The sequence below is a fragment of the Piliocolobus tephrosceles genome, chromosome 1, assembly GCF_002776525.5.
Source record: "Piliocolobus tephrosceles isolate RC106 chromosome 1, ASM277652v3, whole genome shotgun sequence".
NCBI classification, from domain to species: Eukaryota; Metazoa; Chordata; class Mammalia; order Primates; family Cercopithecidae; genus Piliocolobus; species Piliocolobus tephrosceles.
Window position 1 is genome coordinate 136867512 of NC_045434.1, and position 18199 is coordinate 136885710.

An 18199-nucleotide genomic window follows, 5' to 3' on the forward strand; every position below is an offset into this window, starting at 1 on the left:
TGTGTGTGTGTGTGTGTGTGTGTGTGTGTGTTTTGCTTTCCCTTTCCTTAAACATTGGCTTTCCCAAGTTTGTCCTTGGTCCTCCTGTCATTTTTATCTACTCTTGTAGCTTCACATACCATCGAGTTTATTTATAGTTTATTTAGCATGTTGTCCAAGCGACCGTCTTGGGCCCAGGGCCCTACCCGTAGCTTGTCATCCACACTTCTCAGGTTGCTTTTTACACAGCACCATAGTAGTTAGAATATGGTCTGGGGATAGTCGTGTCTTCATCAGTCTCCCCCTATAAAATGGAGGACTCATAATATAAGTTGCCTAGAACATATTAGTGAGGACTCAATAAATGTTTGAGTAGGATGAGCCGGGTGGCTCATGCCTATAGTCCCTGCACTTTGGGAAGCCAAGGCGGTGGATGGCTTAAGCCCAGGAGTTTGAGACCAACCTGGGCAACATGGCGAAACTCCATCTCTATAAAAAATACAAAAAAATTACCTGGGCTGGTTGGTGGTGCACGCATGGAGTCCCTGCTATTTGGTGGCTGAGGTGGAAGGACCGCTTGAGCCGTGGAAGTGGAGGCTGCAGAGAGCCGAGATCGCACCACTACACTCCAGGCTGGGCAACAGAGTGAGATCCTGTCTCAATAAATAAATAAATAATCAGTTGAGTGCATACTGTATGCCAACTACCTTTAAGAACTTTATATATGATCCCAGCAGCCCTGAAATGTAAGCATATCTATCTCCATTACAGATTAACTAATGAGGAAAAATTATGTTTATAATGAACAGTGACCAAAAAGTATGCAAACATTAAATTAGGTGTTAAAGTGGTGGGATTGTAGGTGCTTTCTTTTTTTCTTTCAAAAATTTCTTTAGTAAGGCTGTTTGTGTGTATGCATGTGTATGTGTGTATGATGAGTGCGTTCGTGTGTGACCGAAACAGTAACCGGCAAACATAGCAACAGGAAATCGTAGGGCAGGGTCTGGGAAAAGGGGAGGAACCCGAAGGTACTGACAAGCCCAGACCAGACTCCCCCGAAGTGAGCAGGCAGCAAAGGCTGAGAATGCCAGCTGCCTGGGCACTGACGGACCCCACCCACGGAAACGATGCCTTATGAGGAAGCTAACCTGGGGCACTTACCCACGACCTGCGCAGGCGTGGCTTGAGGAAACGCCCGTTGTGGGTGGAGCCACCCGAAAGGCTCCGGTCGGGGGCGGGAACAGGATCTGCCCGCGGGCTGGCGCCAATAGGCTGCTGCAGAGACAGGGCGGGCTCTGCCAAGGGACGCGCCGCGGGGCGGTCCCTGCGCCTGAGCCTCTAAGAGAGGGAAGAAACACTCCTCCGAACTGCGCGTCGCTACGCGTAGGTTTGCGGCGCCGTCGACCCCAGAGGCGGGGCCGGAAGCGCTACGGTTTGACCCCCGAGTCCCTTGGTTCCCGAAGGGGCGGCCGTCTTTCTCCCGACCCGCTCTGCCTCCTCTTCTTCTCCCCCATTACCCGGAGACCGAAGCCCCCACCAGGGCGGGGCGGCGCAGCTCGAGCTCCCGGACCCGGAAGAAGCGCCATCTCCCGCCTCCACCATGGAGCCCACCGCGCTGTCCCTCACCGAGGAGGACCTCACTGAAGTGAAGAAGGACGTGAGTAACGCAACTGTGCCCAGGGCGGGCGGGTGCGGGCTGCAGCCCAGCGGGCAAGGGAAGCGGAAGCCTGGAGTCCGAGGACAAGGAGGATCCTCCAGGTCCGAGGAGCGGAAAGTCCTAGCACAGGAAGACTGTGGCGAGCCCTGCATCCGAGGGACCTTGGTGGCAGTGGTCCTCCAGTGACCTGTCAATCCAGGTTTTACGTCGCTGAACGCAGAGCTTGGCCTTTATTGCCCAGTGGAGTTTTGATTCTTGCCCACTCCTCACCCATCCCCTCATGCTTTTCCCCACACTGTGTTCTTGGAGCTGCTTCGTCATGGACCGGTGGCTCAGATTCATCCTTGAGTCAGGCTGCCTAGGCTGCTCTCTCAGCCTGGAGCGAAGCCTGTACCAGGTGAAGGATCCCAAGCAGTGGACCAAAAATGTGAAGCTCTTTTGCATAGGGGGCTTGAGGAAGCTCAACAGCTGAAAGCACAACCTGGAATTCCCCTAGTAAGCAGACGCCCACGTATTTAAATTGGGGTTGGGGGAGTGAATACACGTAGCTGAGAATTAATATACAGGTAAACGTCGAAAATATTCAGTAGCTAAGTTATGCTCTTCTCGGATGGTGCAGAACTACATAAACCTTCATTCATATTTATTTGTAACGAATGGCTTTGTTGAGATAGGACATTCTTTTTCCTTTGCGTTTGTTTTGCCAGATGAGACCTGTATGAGTATCACTAAAATACATTATATGAATTCAAATTAAAAACAAACTCAACATGAAACGTGTTCTTACTGAACACTGCAGTACTTTCACAAAGTCATTTTGGTGAACTGGACAGGATGGCAACTTTTTAAATGTTCATCCACTTCAAATCCCTTCCTCTTCCCTGTAAGCTCTATTACACTACTCACAATTGGTGTGACTCACCAGCAGAAGGAAACTGGATGTGACTGGGAGTTGTGCTTAGTTTCCTCATTCAACAGAGATTTATGGAGCACTTACTATATGGAAAGTACTGGCCTTGGGTCTGGAAGGATACAGAAAAATGAAGATCAGTTTCCTACTTTACATTCTAGTTGAGATAAGAATGGAACATAAATAACTACTGTAGAATAAATGTTGTCTTATTCATGGTGAGTGCCAGTAAAACCTTGAACTTCCAAGAGCTAGTCCTCCTATGTTCCAGATGCTGTGTCACACAGTTTACAATGTTCCCACTTAACCTTCACAACAACCTCTAAAGAAGATAATTGCCTTTCCCACTTTACAGCTAATAAAACAGGAACTGAGAAATTACAAGTGGAAGGAAATAAGATCTGTATACAAGTACAGATGTGAAGAGGGGCTTCCAGGTCTTTGTTTTTCTCTGTCAGTTCATTGATGTTATCTATCTTAAGGATTTCATTTTACCCCTGTATCAGAAATGCGTAACCTTGAGGAAACCATGGATGGGTTTCAAAAGGTCTATAAAAGAAACTGTGTGCATGCTTTTTTCTTTTTTCTGTTTTCTGTTTTCTTTTTTCTTTTTTTTTTTTTTTTTTGAGATGGAGTCTAGCTCTGTCGCCTGGGCTGGAGTGCAGCGGCCCGATCTCAGCTCACTGCAAGCTCCGCCCCCAGGATTTACGCCATTCTCCTGCCTCAGCCTCCTGAGTAGGCTGGACTACAGGCGCCCGCCACCTCGCCCGGCTAGTTTTTTGTATTTTTTAGTAGAGACGGGGTTTCACCGTGTTAGCCAGGATGGTCTCGATCTCCTGACCTCATGATCCGCCCGTCTTGGCCTCCCAAAGTGCTGGGATTACAGGCTTGAGCCACCACGCCCGGCCGTGCATGCTTTTTTCTTTGAGGTTTTTTCATGATATTTTCAAAATGTCTTCTGATCTTAGTTTTAAAATTATCCACATATTTGGACTTCTCTCTCTCTCCACTCTAGGTCCTTATTTCCAAATGTCTACCGGAAATCTACTTTTATATCCTACAGATTGCTCACCTTGTCAAAAAATTGAATTTTTTGTTATCCTTTTCCCAAAGTTGCCTGCTATTACTGCTGCATTGCCTTTCCTGATGAATGGTGTGCTACCACCCTTCGCCTTGGGACCTCCCACTTCTTTAGTGTCTCTCCCTTCTCCTATCTAGTTATTTGCCTCATTGTGTTGGTTGGATTTAGTTCAGTTTAATAAATATAGATTACATGCTACTGTGAATCTGATACTGTGGTTGGTTCTAACAGTTCAAAAATTAAAAATGAAGACACAATCCTAACTTGAAAAGAGCTCAGTTTCTTGAGGGGAATCGTTTTAAATCACAAAATAAGTGCAGTGAGTTTTACATTCATCTGAAACATTAACTGCTTGGTGCTCTGGTAAGTGCAGAATATACAGTGTTGGCTAAACCATACCTCGTAGCTGTCTGCTTCAAACAGAGATGTTAGAGTTTAAAATAAATAAATATATTTGTTTCTATTATGGCAATTACTATGAAGGAATCAAACAGTGCTAAGACAATAGTAGGGGAAATCGACTTGAGATGGGATGGTCAGGAGGTTACATTTAAACTGATTCCTGAAAGATTTGACAGAACCGAGGGAAGAGCATTCTAGGCAGAATAGAATTTATCAAGGACCTAAGACATACAACACCTTGGTGACTTGGGGAAATCGGAGGAAGGCAGAGGGTAATCTGAAGTGAAGTTAGGAAGGTGGGCTAGAGCCATTTTCATGAAGAGCCTTTTAGTAAATAAAGTATTTGGCTGTTTTCACCCCCCAAGTAATGTAGAGACATGTTGAAGAATTGTATTGTTTAAAGATCCCTCTGCCTGTTTCATGGACTGAGGAGAACAAGAATAAGAACAGGGAAGCCAGTGAGCAGGCTTTTGGAATCTATAGAGATGAAAGATGATGGTGATTTGGATCAGGTGAAGGTAGTAGAGATGGATGGAGCAGAAGAATTCCAGATGCAATTTCTGAACTAGAAAGGATAGGACCTGGTGATGGATTGAACATGGGAGTTGAGGAAGAGGATGTAATTAGATTAGTACATGGAAATGTCCTATCAGCAATTACATCTGCAAAGTTAAAGATCAGAAGAGAGATCTGAGCTAGAAATGTAAGTGTGGGATGGAATGATTTTACCTAGAAAGCTGAGAGCTAGAAGAGAAAAATGGCTTAAAAACCTTTAAAGAAAAGAGTTTTAAAAAGTGAATTGTAAGCTTGAAAGTAGGGTAACAAAAAAGAAAAAGAGAAAGTGATTGAAAATTTGTGTCCACAGAGATGGGAAGAAAACCAGGAGAGTGTGGTATTCATGTAACAATTTTATTGTTTCAGGGAGGGAGTAGTCAACTGTGTTTATGCAGCTGAAAAATAAAATGAAGATGGAAAAGATTTGTCAATAAGGGGGTCATTGGTGACTTCAAGAAGAATACTGGGGCAGGAATGGAAGTATCTGGAAATGAATTTTGAGATAAGGTGAAAGAAGTGGAGTCCTGGTGTATAGAAAGGTGAAATGTATACATAAGGTGCTACAAGGACAGAGGAGGGGGTGCCTAACTCATTCTGGGGAGTTAGGTAAACCTTTCCAAAGAAGATGACCACTGACCTAAATCTTAAAGGACGAATGGGGGCTTTAGGGTCTGATAAAAGAAAAGAAGACAAAAAATACATAAGAAAATGTAGAGAGACAGATAGTTTTAGGTAGAGCATAAGTTTTCAGGACAAAGGTAGTGATAGATTAAGTTGGAGAGGTAGGCAGGAGGCATATTATCAATGAACTTTGTCTTCCCTAATTAGTTATTATTACTTACTGTGTACAGAGACTATGTGTGACCTTCATATATAGTATTTGCATTTAGTCCTCCTTGATGTCCTGTGAGTTAAGTTTTTAATCCTTATTTTATCAATAACATACCTGAAGCTTGGAGTGGTGAAGTAACTTGGGCCAGCTCTCACAAGGGTGAGTACTAGATTCAAGATTTGAACTGAGGTTGGTCCAACTTTAGAGCCATGCTCTTAACTTCTCTACTATTCTGCCACGTAAAGGAACTTTATCCTTTAAGACAGGGCAGAACATTGTTTTTAAAATTGTTTTTAAATTAACAAAATTTCCATATTAGAATTTGCTGGGCACAGTGACCCACCCCTGTAATCCCAACAACTCAGAAGGATAAGGTGGGAGGATCACTTAAGGCCAGGAGTTCAAGACCAGCCTAGGTAATATAGCAAAGATCCCTCTACAAAAAAATAAAAATAAAAATTAGCTGGGCATGGTAGCTCACACCTGTAGTCCTAGCTACTCAAGAGGCTGAGATGGAGATCACTTGAGTCTAGGGATTCCAGGCTGCAGTGAGCTGTGATCAAGCCACTGCTCTCCAGCCTAGGTGACAGAGTAAGATCCTTAAAACAAATTTAGTAAAATTCATATAATACTCCAGATTTCCATTTTCTCTTGAAGGAGAAATGTTGAGGAGGGGGAAGGAGGTAGTAAGTGCAGCTAGGTTTCTATTGTTAATAATCCATGCCAGATATGATAAGGACCAGGTCCTGGACATAGTTATTTGCTTACTCTGTGCTTTTCCAGTGTTTGACCTACAATCTTTTTTTTCTGGGCCCTATCACATTGTTTTATAATTATTGCCTGTGATATTTATCGTTTTCCCACCTAGACCATGAGCCCTTTGCATGTAGGATTCAAATCTTGTTCATCTTTGTATACTCAGTGCTCAGCACTCGGCATATTAGGAATTAAGATATGTAAAATGTTTGTCATGTGAACAAACAAATGTGGAACTTCAGTAGACCAAGAACCACAGGAACCCTTCACCTAGCCTACTTTCCTGACATCATATACTAGGGTACTTGGCCTTCCATTACCTTTGTCATCATTACTAACATATATTGATCACTTACTGTGTACCAAGCACTTTTCTAAGCACTTTGCCTATCTTTATTCCTCATATAACAGTCAGCTGAGGAAACAAGCACAGAGGAGTTAATTACCTGCCCAAGATCATATATCTAGTCAATAGAGGAGCTAAAATACAGTCACCGATATCAAATTATCAATGCCATTTATTGAGATCAACATGGGTTTTCTGCTAATTAAGCTCTCAGGCACTTCTCAAGTCTAGGTTTGCTTTTTTGTGGTGTCCTTTTTCTTTATTTCTTTCATTTTTCCAACACTCATTATTCCCCACACATCTTTCCATCTCCCTTCCACCAAGACCGATTCATTGAGTTAGAGTGTAGTCTTTCCAGCGGACCCCAAAGACAGATACATATGGGCTTTTTCAGTTTAGGGTTTTGTGTTTTGTTTTTTGTTTTTAATAGTTTTACTCTAAGGAAATGGAGTAATTAATAACAAACATGAGAAAGTTACAGACTGTGAGACTTCTCACTAAGTTATTGGTCCTGATTAATTCTGGACTCGTTGCTAACCGATAGCTAAAATGTCCAGCAGTCTTTGCCCTCATCTTTACTCCCGAAGATGGCCCTCAACAGACCTCCCTGTTTCCAAGGACCCAGGCCCTCTAGATTCAGCCGGTCCCTCCTCACAACAGCCTGGTCTTGGTTTTTAGGTTTGAAGGTGAGATCAAAGCAGGAGGAATGTCTAGGACCTACTTGTGTCTACTTGGACCTTCATCTTAATTAGCATGCATTTTAGAAGGCCTGAGCCACCTGACTTTAGAACATTATCTCATACCAGTTAAGATTGCTAACTAATAGTCACCTATGTGATTTTCTTAGATGTTATAAAATAACATTGAACCATATTTTATGTCTTCTAGGCCTTAGAAAATTTACGTGTATACCTGTGTGAGAAAATCATAGCTGAGAGACATTTTGATCATCTACGTGCAAAAAAAATACTCAGTAGGGAAGACACTGAAGAAATTTCTTGTCGAACATCAAGTAGAAAAAGGGCTGGAAAATTGTTAGACTACTTACAGGAAAACCCAAAAGGTCTAGACACCCTTGTTGAATCTATTCGGCGAGAAAAAACACAGAACTTCCTGATACAGAAGATTACAGATGAAGTGCTGAAACTTAGAAATATAAAACTAGAACATCTGAAAGGTAAGATATCTTACTTATCTAAGAGTTAATTTAAATGTAATAATGCTTTTTAAAAATGCAGAGCAGGCCAGGTGCCTACATTTTAGGAGGCCAAGGCGGGAGGACTGCTTGAGGTCAGGAGTTTGAGACCATCCTGGGCAATATAGCGAGATCTTGTCTCTACAAAAAATAAAAAAAATTTTCCAGGCATGGTGGTGCATACCTGTGTTTCCAGCTACTCAGGAGGCTAAGGTGGGGGGATCACTTGAGTCTGGGACATTGAGGCTATAGTGAGCCATGATTGTGCTACTGCACTCCAGTCTGGGCAACAGAGCAAGACCCTGTCTCAAAAAAGCAAAACAAAAAAAAAACCAGAAATGATCATTTTGCTTTCAAAAAGTTTAAACTTCAAAATTATATTCAATTTGCATTTATTTTACCTTATATGACCTTATTACATTGAAAAAGTGGAATATCTGTCAATATACTGTATTTGTATTCATTTAATACCATTTATGGAAAACGTAACTATTATGAAATCCCTGTATACATAAGGATTTGTTTCTAAAGTCAGCAGAATATAAAATTATTCAAGAGTAACCTCTGAAAATACTGTACATCACACATAAAGAACAGTATTTAGGCAAAGTATTTTAAAAGTCCAACTCTGCTAGTTTTTCTTGCGATCACCAGTTGATCACAAGATGAAGTAATTGGCACTTGTTTATAGGAATCACGTTGCATAAAATATTCGTGACTTGAAACTAGTCTGACAAGATGTGAAAGCATGGAAACATTAAGAGAATAGCAGATTCACCTGTCCCATTTCACTCTCACTCCAGAATATACACTCATTGATTGGAATATTGTGTGGAATTGCCTACACAATTTAAATCCCCAGCTCCCTCCTTTCTCTGTTCATTGCTGTCTCTCTCTCTCTCTCCAGAGCACATAAATATGCATGTGACGTTCTACAGCTGTTCTAGGCATTAGGGATACAGAAAAGAATAATTTAGGGTTCTGCCCTTAAGGAACTCATAGTCTATAAGTGTCCCCTTGCTGGGACACATGACAAGTTTTCCCTTTTGAGCCATATCTAAGGAAGTAGTTTCTATAGCATGGAATACACATGCTGACTGTATTGTAAGGTTGAAAAACTAGTGGAAGAAGTGACATGTAAGTGTCCTTTATAGACTATGCAGGTTTTACCTAAAAATTGTCAACTCAGGGTTTCTGTGCCTGTAGGTTGAATATTTGCTAAGCCTAACAGAAGGGTAAATTGTATTTGTGTTTATTCTTTCAATCCTGTGGATAATGGTTAACTATGGATGTGATAAAATTATTTGATGGTATCTAAGTTGTTTTCTGCTATAGCAATACTTGAGACTGGGTAACTTATAAAGAAAAGAAATGTATTCATTTCTTACAGTTCTGGAGGCTGGTTAAGTCCAAGTCCATGGCGTCAGCATCTGGCAAGGGTTATCCGTGGTGGAAGGGCAGAAGATGGAAGAGTGAGGGAGGGCAAGAGTGTGAAAGGGAAGAAAAAGGAGTCGAACTCCCAAAATAAGTAACCCATTCCCATGATAATGACATTAATCCAGGGCAGAGCTCATGACCCTGTTGCCTCCCAAAGGCCTCAGCTCCTAACACTGCTGCAGTGGCAACCAAGTTTCCACATGTGAGATTTTGGCAGATACATTCATACCATAGCTGTTGGGAACAACCACTGTCATTTGAGTAAACTATGAGGTTGAGAAACAGGACGTTATCTATTGAATTGTAGTTCTCAGTTTCCCACAAAGTAGTCCTGGAATGTTGGGCATGACTTAACTGTCCTATGCCTTTTTTTTTTTTTTTTTTTAAGACCGTGTTGCTCTTGTTGCCCAGGCTGGAGTGCAATGGCGCGATATCAGCTCACTGCAACCTCCACCTCCCAGGTTCTAGCGATTCTCCTGTTTCAGGCTCCAGAGTAGCCGGGATTACAGGCACCTGCCACCACGCCTGGCTAATTTTTGTATTTTTAGTAGAGACGGGGTTTCGCCGTGTTGGCCAGGCTGATCTCGAACTCCTGACCTCATGTTCTGCCCACCTCAGCCTCCCAAAGTGCTGGGATTACAGGTGTGAGCCACCATGCTCCGCCCTTTTTTCCCCATCTTTAATAAAGAGACTATCCTAGGTGACCTCTGAAATTTCTTTTAGTTCTGATATCCTATTATTCAAGAATTAGCCATTGCCATTGATGAACAGATAGAATTTTAGCATCTGCCCTGTTTACATTTTGTTTTTATTGGCTAATATTTTTTGTACCAGAATACTAAAGAATATTTATTGTGAAAGCTATTTCTTATTTTATAAGAAATTTTAGATGGTTAAGTTTATATGTACACCGTACCTTAAATAAGAATTATAACATGTCGTTTAACTTCCATGAGACTATTTTCTTATCTAGAAAATGCAAATAATAGTATACTTCATGGTTGTTGAGAAAAGCAAATTAGATTTGAAATAGATTATGACAGAAATTATAAATTGCTATTTAAATTTTGATTGTGGGGTAACTAGCTTGTAATCTTTAACAAGGCACAAGATGGACAGTGACTCCATTTTTTTTAGTTACTTTTTCATTTACATATGAATAATTTTATTGTAGGACTAAAATGTAGCAGCTGTGAACCTTTTCCAGATGGAGCCACGAACAACCTCTCCAGATCAAATTCAAATGAGAGTAATTTCTCTGAAAAACTGAGGGCATCCACTGTCATGTACCATCCAGAAGGAGAATCCAGCACGACGCCCTTTTTTTCCACTAATTCTTCTCTGAATTTGCCTGTTCTAGAAGTAGGCAGAACTGAAAATACCATCTTCTCTTCAACTACACTTCCCAGACCTGGGGACCCAGGGGCTCCTCCTTTGCCGCCAGACCTGCAGTTAGAAGAAGAAGGAACTTGTGGAAACTCTAGTGAGATATTTCTTCCCTTAAGATCACGTACTGTTTCACGACAATGACACTTTATTGCCTTTTAATTTTTAATGATGACAAAAAATGTTTTAAAAAATATGAATCTTTTTATAAAATGACTGTAATGATTTGTTTACATTTGATACATGTCTTTTAAAATGCGATGTAAGCATACTTTGTAAATAGGATTTTTAGAATAAAAAAGCATACTTTTAAGATAGCTAACTGTAAATCATGTTGATCATGTACTTTTTAGTAATTTCTTTTTTTCCTTTTTAAGGTCTTTCACTATTTTTTAAAATATTTTCTATTTTAAGACTGATTTTAATAGGGAATATATCTCTATTTGAGAATAGACTCTTACTGGGAAGAACATTTTTTCCTCAGTGCATTTGTGCTAGAAATTTTCAGTCTAATAGTCTTTGCCAGTCATTCAGCAGCAAATTTTCAGCATTAAGCTGTTCCTGTTCAGTAATAAAACCAATCACTGATGGGAAAACTGCCAATATAGAAAAATAAAAATAAAAAATCTCTTTTCTACTCCATTGTCTTATAGGCACTTAAACAGCCTTTTTTTTGATACCAGAGGAACACTTGATGGAGTATGAGCCACCTCAGATCTCAGTTTGCCAACATTCATTTCTAATTAACCTTACTAATTATACTACTTTGTTAGGATTTTCACATTCTTGGCTTAATCATTTTCATTCTTGAAGACAAATATCTTGGCCTAAACCTCAGTTATTACATGTAATATGATGAGGTATTTGAGGTATTTTTTTCTCTTTTTTTTTTTTTTGAGACAAGAGTCTTGCCCTATCGCCCAGGCTGAAGTGCAGTGGCTCAACCTGGGCTCACTTCAACTTCTGCCTCCCATGCTCACGTGATCCTCCCTCCTTAGCTTCTCAAGTAATATAGCTGGGACTACAAGTGCGTGCCACCATGCCTCACTAATTTTTGTAATTTTTTATAGAGACGGGGTTTTGCCATGTTGTCCAGGCTGGTCTTGAACTCCTGGGCTCAAGAAATCTACCCAGCTTGGCCTCCCAAAGTCCTGGGATTACAGACACAAGCCACCTCGCCTAGCCTGATGAGATTTTTTAAAAAATATTTTCTCTGTACTTTTCATTCTCTTTTAATGAGGACCAATGTACAGTTGAAATAACTAGAACAAATTATTTTTGGTGTGTGTGACAATTCTGTTTTTAATGCTATTTGAATAAGTGGGCCATTAGCCAGATTCGTCTTTTTGTTATATAACAAAATTGAACTAATTTTACACGTTTATAAATCTTACGCTCTCACTGTTTTTATTTAAATTACAATTTATCTGTTTCCTGACATCTGTCTCCTATATATTTCCATTATTAATTGCAAAAACGTAGAAATTGAAATTTTCCTATTAACAATAAAATTTTTTTTACTAAAGTAGTGCTATTTTGGAGTTACAAATTTTCAATAGGCAGTATCTAAAAGTTTTTTTAATATGTGCCAATATTTATAAAAAACATTACTTAAGATTGTGAGATCGAGTTGTATTTCTGGATGGACTGATGAATTTATCCATCATGAAGAAGATTGGCATATTAGCTTTAAAATTTTTTAAAGATTGGTTTTTTTTTTTAGTGTAAGCATTTTCTAAGAATTATAGAGAAATGTTTCACCTCCAATGCATAGCAAAAATAGTGGTGTTAGAAAGAAAATAGATTACATTTAAGGAAGGTGATTTAAAAAGCAGAAGCAGACTTTAACATTCAATTCCTGGACACCTTTTTAAAAATTCAATCAAAGATTATAATTTAGATATACAATAACACCTATATATAGATTAGTTTTAACACTGAGTTTTCTTTCAGACTGTTTTCTAACTACATAGACAATAAAATTAAGGTTGGCATAAAGCTAGGTTTGTGGGTTTTTGACTTCTACAAAATCTTTTTTTTTCCTTTTAGCCCTGAAAACTAGCCATTGCCAAAAGTGTGTAATTTAGGATAACTGATGGGATGCAATTTGTTAACTAAGTTCATTAATGCAGCAGTGAAAAAGTTACTTTTCAGGGATACCATATTTATCATAATACAAAAATGTTAATTTTTATGTATATGTATATATTATTAATACTTTATTTTTGGAGCAGTTGTAGGTTTATAAAAAAGCAGAAAATACAGAGTGTTTCCAAATACCCCTTTCTCCCTCAGTTTCCCATATTATCTTGCACTGATGTGGCACATTTGTTATAATTGATGAGTCAGTCTCTTTGTTTGTTTTTGAGACAGAGTCTCACTCTGTCACCCAGGCTGGAGTGCAGTGGCGTGATCTCGGCTCACTGCAAGCTCCGTCTCCCAGGTTCATGCCATTCTCCTGCCTCAGCCTCCCAAGTAGCTGGGACTACAGGCGCCCGCCACCACGCCCGGCTAATTTTTTGTATTTTTAGTGGAGACAGGGTTTCACTGTGTTAGCCAGGATGGTCTTGATCTGATCTCATGATCCACCCACCTCGGCCTCCCAAAGTGCTGGGATTACAGGCGTGAGCCACCATGCCTGGCCAATCTTTTTTTTTTTTTTTTTTTTTTGAGATGGAGTCTGGCTGTCACCCAGGCTGGAGTGCAGTGATGCAATGTCGGCTCACTGTAACCTCCACCTCCCAGGTTCAAGGGATTCTCCTGCCTTAGCCTCCAAAGTAGCTGGGATTATAGGCGTGTGCCCCCACACCTGGCTAATTTTTGTATTTTTAGTGGAGACAGGGTTTCACCATGTTGGCCAGGCTGGTCTTGAACTCCTGACCTCAGGTGATCCACCCGCCTCAGCCTCCCAAAGTGCTAGGATTACAGGTGTGTGCCACCACGCCCAGCCTGATGAGTGAATCTTGATACTATTGTTAACCCAAAGTCCATTGTTCATATTAGGGTTCACTCTTTATGTTATACAGTCCTATGGGTTTTGACAAATGTGTAATGTCATGTATCTGCCATTATGCAGAAAAATTTCACTACCTTCAAAAGCTTATGTGCTCTGCATATTCATACCTTCCTCCCTCTCATCTCACTCCCAACCCTGGCAACCACTGATCTTTTTATTGTCTCTGTAGTTTCATCTTTCCCAGAATGTTATACAGTTGGAATCATAGTTGGAATCATAGTATGTAGCTTTTTTCAGACTGGCTTCTTTTTTTTTTTTTTTTTTTTTTTTGAGACGGAGTCTCGCTCTGTCGCCCAGGCTGGGGTGCGGTGGCCGGATCTCAGCTCACTGCAAGCTCCGCCTCCTGGGTTCACGCCATTCTCCTGCCTCAGCCTCTCGAGTAGCTGGGACTACAGGCGCCTGCCACCTCGCCTGGCTGGTTTTTTGTATTTTGTAGTAGAGACGGGGTTTCACTGTGTTAGCCAGGATGGTCTCGATCTCCTGACCTCGTGATCCGCCCGCCTCGGCCTCCCAAAGTGCTGGGATTACAGGCTTGAGCCACTGCGCCCGGCCAGACTGGCTTCTTTGTCTTATCAATGTGCATCAAAATTCTTCCAGGTCTTTTCATGATGAGTTCACTTTGTTTACTTTTAAAAACTTGCCAAGTTCACTAGTGAGAGGGGGAGAAAGAGTAGAGCAAGGAGTTCTGCCTGTGACTGAACAATTAATTGAGATAATTCACTACTTTCAAGGGAGGGAGAGTTCACTTTTGAAGAGGTGATTCGTCTTTAGTCAGCATATCACTCATTGTGTGCAATGTCAAACACTGGTAAAATAGGGGCAGGCCAAGATAATGGCAGTTTTTTGTTTATTTGTTTTCATAAATAGTTTTTTATTTTAAATCCACTTTATCACATTTTTTCTCATGGCTAGTGACTTTTGTCTCTTGTTTAAGAAATTTTTGCCATCTCAACATCCTGATAATATTCTATGCTTTCTTCTGGAAGTTGTTTTAGTTCCTCATTTAGCGCTATAATCCATTTCAAAGTAATTTTTGTGTATGGTATGAGGTAGAAGTCAAGTCTTACAGCTACCATCTTTTTACCTAAGCAATGTAAAAAGGAGGTGGAAGTTTCACACTTTAGTGATATAGTGTATCACTGGATAATATGTCTACTATTGACGTCTACTATTGACTTTGGAGAAAAAGCAAACCAAGAAACAAACTGATCTACAGTTTTTAAATGTAATCTTATGAGGGCTTTCTGAAAGGAGAACTGAATTTAAGGACGGATAATATGCAAAAAACTTGAGTGCTGCGGCTAAAGTCTTCATACTGAATTTACCATACTATTTAATTACCAGACAGAAATAGTTCTTTATTGCAATGGCTCCCAAATTTTGTTGTCCATTTTAGAATCAACTGAGGAGCACTTAAAGATCCCAATCTCCAGGCTATACCCCGTACCCAATAAATCTGATGAAGCCAGGCATCAGATTTCTGGGTGATTTTCAGCAGGCAACAAAGTTTGGAATCCACAGCCTTACTAGATGCCAAATAATGAGTTTAGTGTTTCCACATGTGTGATCTTGTTTCTTGTTTTTTAATCCTAATAACAACCTGCAAGGAAGGTTTTATTGTCTTTTTTTTTTTTTTTTTTTTTTACATTTGAGAAACTCAAGATCAAGTCAATGATTTAAAATCACACAGCTCTTTAGGATTAAAATCCAGGGCTGTTTGACTCTTAAGCCTGTGTTCTTACACAACACATATTTTCATTGTGGGAGAGAGTCCAAAAATAAAGAAAATGAAGATAATTCTAGTTACCATGGAGACAAAATAAGGCATGAGTTAAAAAGTAACTGGGGAGATACTTGATAATAATATTGTAGAAGGCGTCTCAGAGCAGGTGAGGCTTTGAGCAGAGACCTAAGTCATAAAAAGGAGCCAGCCATGGGAAGTTCTAGAGGGAAGAGTTCCAGGCAGAAGTAACATTGAGGTCAGAAGCCCTGAGGTAGGAATGAATTAGTGAGAGAAGCTGAAAACATTATCACCTTATTAGCAATGAGCTCACCTAGCACCCAGACCTTGGCTTCTAAATACCATTCTCCATTAAAAGGAATCAAAGTTCCTTGGAAATGGCTAATTCCAAGGTAAAGTATAAGATGAGCCTGAAACATCTTGTTTCAGGAAGCAGACCAAGTGATCAAAGAATCTTGGGGAGGACATGTCCAAAGAATGCAGAAGCCTGCTTGAAGGGGCTCCCATTGGCCAAATCAGAGACAATTTCAACATCAAAATTAATAATGGATTATAACTCATTTGATAAGAAACCATTAGTCAATGCTAATATAAATAAATGAACAGACTGGGCATGGTGGCTCACGCATGTAATCCCAACGCTTTAGGAGGCTGAGGTGGGCAGATCACTTGAGCCCAGGAGTTCAAGACCAGCTTGGCCAACATGGGGAAACCCTGTCTCTACTAAAAATACAAAAATTAGCCAGGCATGGTGGCAGGCGCCTTAATCTCAGCTACTCAAGAGGCTGAGGCACAAGAATCATTTGAACCTGGGAGGTGGAGGTTGCAGTGAGCTGAGATTGTGATACTGCTCTCCAGCTGAGTGATGGAGTGACACTCTGTCTCAAGCAAAATGAATAGACAAATAATTTGAAGGAGAATGTGATGTTGACATAGTCTCTAAATACCTCACTACAAAAATACTTACAAAGGAGGAAAAAAGTAACTACAGTGGAGAAGCCTGGCAGATACAACCTTAAACAAATCAAAGGTAAAGTCATCAGTGCCAGAACAAACTGAAATCATGTGCCTTCTGGTAGAGGGCAGTGAGAAGACCATAATACCACTTTCATAATATTCTTGCCAAAGATTCATAACCTGACTCAAATTATTAGGAAACATGAGACAAGAGGAATTGTTGGCAGCTATCTTTGTAGATAATCTGCTACAAAAATGCTAAGTTTGAGGAGCTTATGAGACATCAAAGTAGGAAACTGCATACAGGAGTTTGGTGTTCAGGAAGACTTTCGGACCAGTTATGTAATTGTGGGAGTTATTAGCATAAATTAATATTTAAAACCTTAGAACTTGGTGGGTTTGCCTTGAAATGGAGGGTAGACAAAAAAGAGGAAGGCTCAGAACTGAGCCTGAGGTGCTTCTGCATCTAGAGGTGATACAGAGAAGACAACAGAGAAAACTGAAAAGGGCCCTGTGAAATAGGAAGAGAACTAAAGTGTATGATCTAGTGAAAGGCAAGAGAAAAGCATTTCAAGAAGGCAACTATCTTGTTGAAAGGTCAAGTAAGAAGTGGTCTTTGGACCAAGTCTCACAGAGACCACTGATGGTTTGATAACAAGGACTCATGTTGCTCAAACTGAGTACCTCAGTCTCCGAGGCATTCAACAGTGAGTCCGTTTTAAAAGTCACTCAGAGTGCCTGTCTTACTCAGTAATAAGTAATTCTAAATATTTTTGTCTATTAAAAGAAAGCTTTATTAAACACAACCATGCAAAATTTCCATACATTTTCAAGATCTTGTATTAAAAAAAAAATACATATGCCCATGGGACTTTGGGCCACAATGTATCAGCTCAGCTTCTGGAGGAACTGGAGACCCAGGTCACTCTTGGGCAATTAACTGTGTCTATATGACCAAGCCCCAATAAAAACTCTGGACAACAAAGCTCCGGTGAGTTTCTCTGGATGGCATATTCCATGCATACCGTCACGTGTCTCTGCCAGGAGAAGTGCATACTGTTCACAATTCCACTAGGAGAGGACAACTGGAAGCTTTGAATGTGGAACTCTGCACTATATGCCTCTTCCCTTGGCTGTTTGTTTTTTTTTTCCCCCTCTGTGTTCTTTTGCTGTAATAAACTGTAACCATGAGTATAATGGCTTGCAGTGAGTTCTGTGAGTCCTTCTAGTAAATTATCAAACCTGAGGGTAGTCTGAAGTTTGCAAAACCTGAAATTGGTGTCAGGAATGAGGATGGTTTTGGGGACTCCCAAACTTTGCACTTTGAGACCATCATTTTCCTCTGCCAACATAGGAACCTGGATGAGAAAACTTGAGAAACACTTATCTAGACCCACACCATCATAAATTATTATAATCAAAAAATATTTATTAACCACCTGCTCTGTGACAAGCACTGCGCTGGGTACTAGGAATCTAAAAATGAGCAAAGCATGTTCAGCTTTTCCCCTCAAGGAGCTCATAGACATTGTACCACAGAAAAGAGGGAGTGAACAAGATAGTTATATAACTCTGCCCTGGAGCCTACTTCCAGGGAGGAATAGCAAGTTATGTGTGCGTGTGAGTATCTAAACAAGCAGGCATCCTTAAGTGAAATCTAAATTTTTACACTGATAACAACTTCATTTGGGTATCATTCCTATTTAGTTCACCAGAAGGAGTCAAAGAGTTCTAGTTTCCCTGAATACTAGGCATATGGTTACACGATTTACCAAAAGAAGGAACAAAAATGCAGAGAAAAATTATATGAAAAGACAGGTTACGGTTCCAGTAAGTGGTTGTTTGAGGCCCCAGAAAGATACCATATGGAAAATTTAAGATCCACGTGGTGGTCGGGTCTAGAATTTGGGTGGAAAGATTGGGATTGAACTCTCAGATTTGGGAATCAT

At 40.4% G+C, this 18199-nt stretch overlaps 1 protein-coding gene and 1 long non-coding RNA gene across 2 annotated transcripts in view; one reads left to right on the top strand and one right to left on the bottom strand.

Annotated features, from left to right (window-relative positions):
• The window catches only part of LOC111540241, a 125452-nt gene extending 124229 nt beyond the window's left edge, over positions 1-1223 (bottom strand). The window contains exons 1-2 of the long non-coding RNA XR_002730918.2: positions 1141-1223; positions 186-283 (exon numbers count right to left, since the gene is read on the bottom strand). This is a non-coding gene — a long non-coding RNA (uncharacterized LOC111540241). The remainder of the gene's footprint in view (positions 1-185; positions 284-1140) is intronic.
• Positions 1201-12529, top strand: BCL10 (BCL10 immune signaling adaptor). Its single transcript, XM_023208452.2, has 3 exons — positions 1201-1636; positions 7407-7695; positions 10325-12529. Exons 1-3 carry the CDS (start codon positions 1580-1582, stop codon positions 10678-10680), a joined length of 702 nt encoding a protein of 233 aa, XP_023064220.1. The 5' UTR covers positions 1201-1579; the 3' UTR covers positions 10681-12529.
• The last annotated feature ends 5670 nt before the right edge of the window (positions 12530-18199 follow it).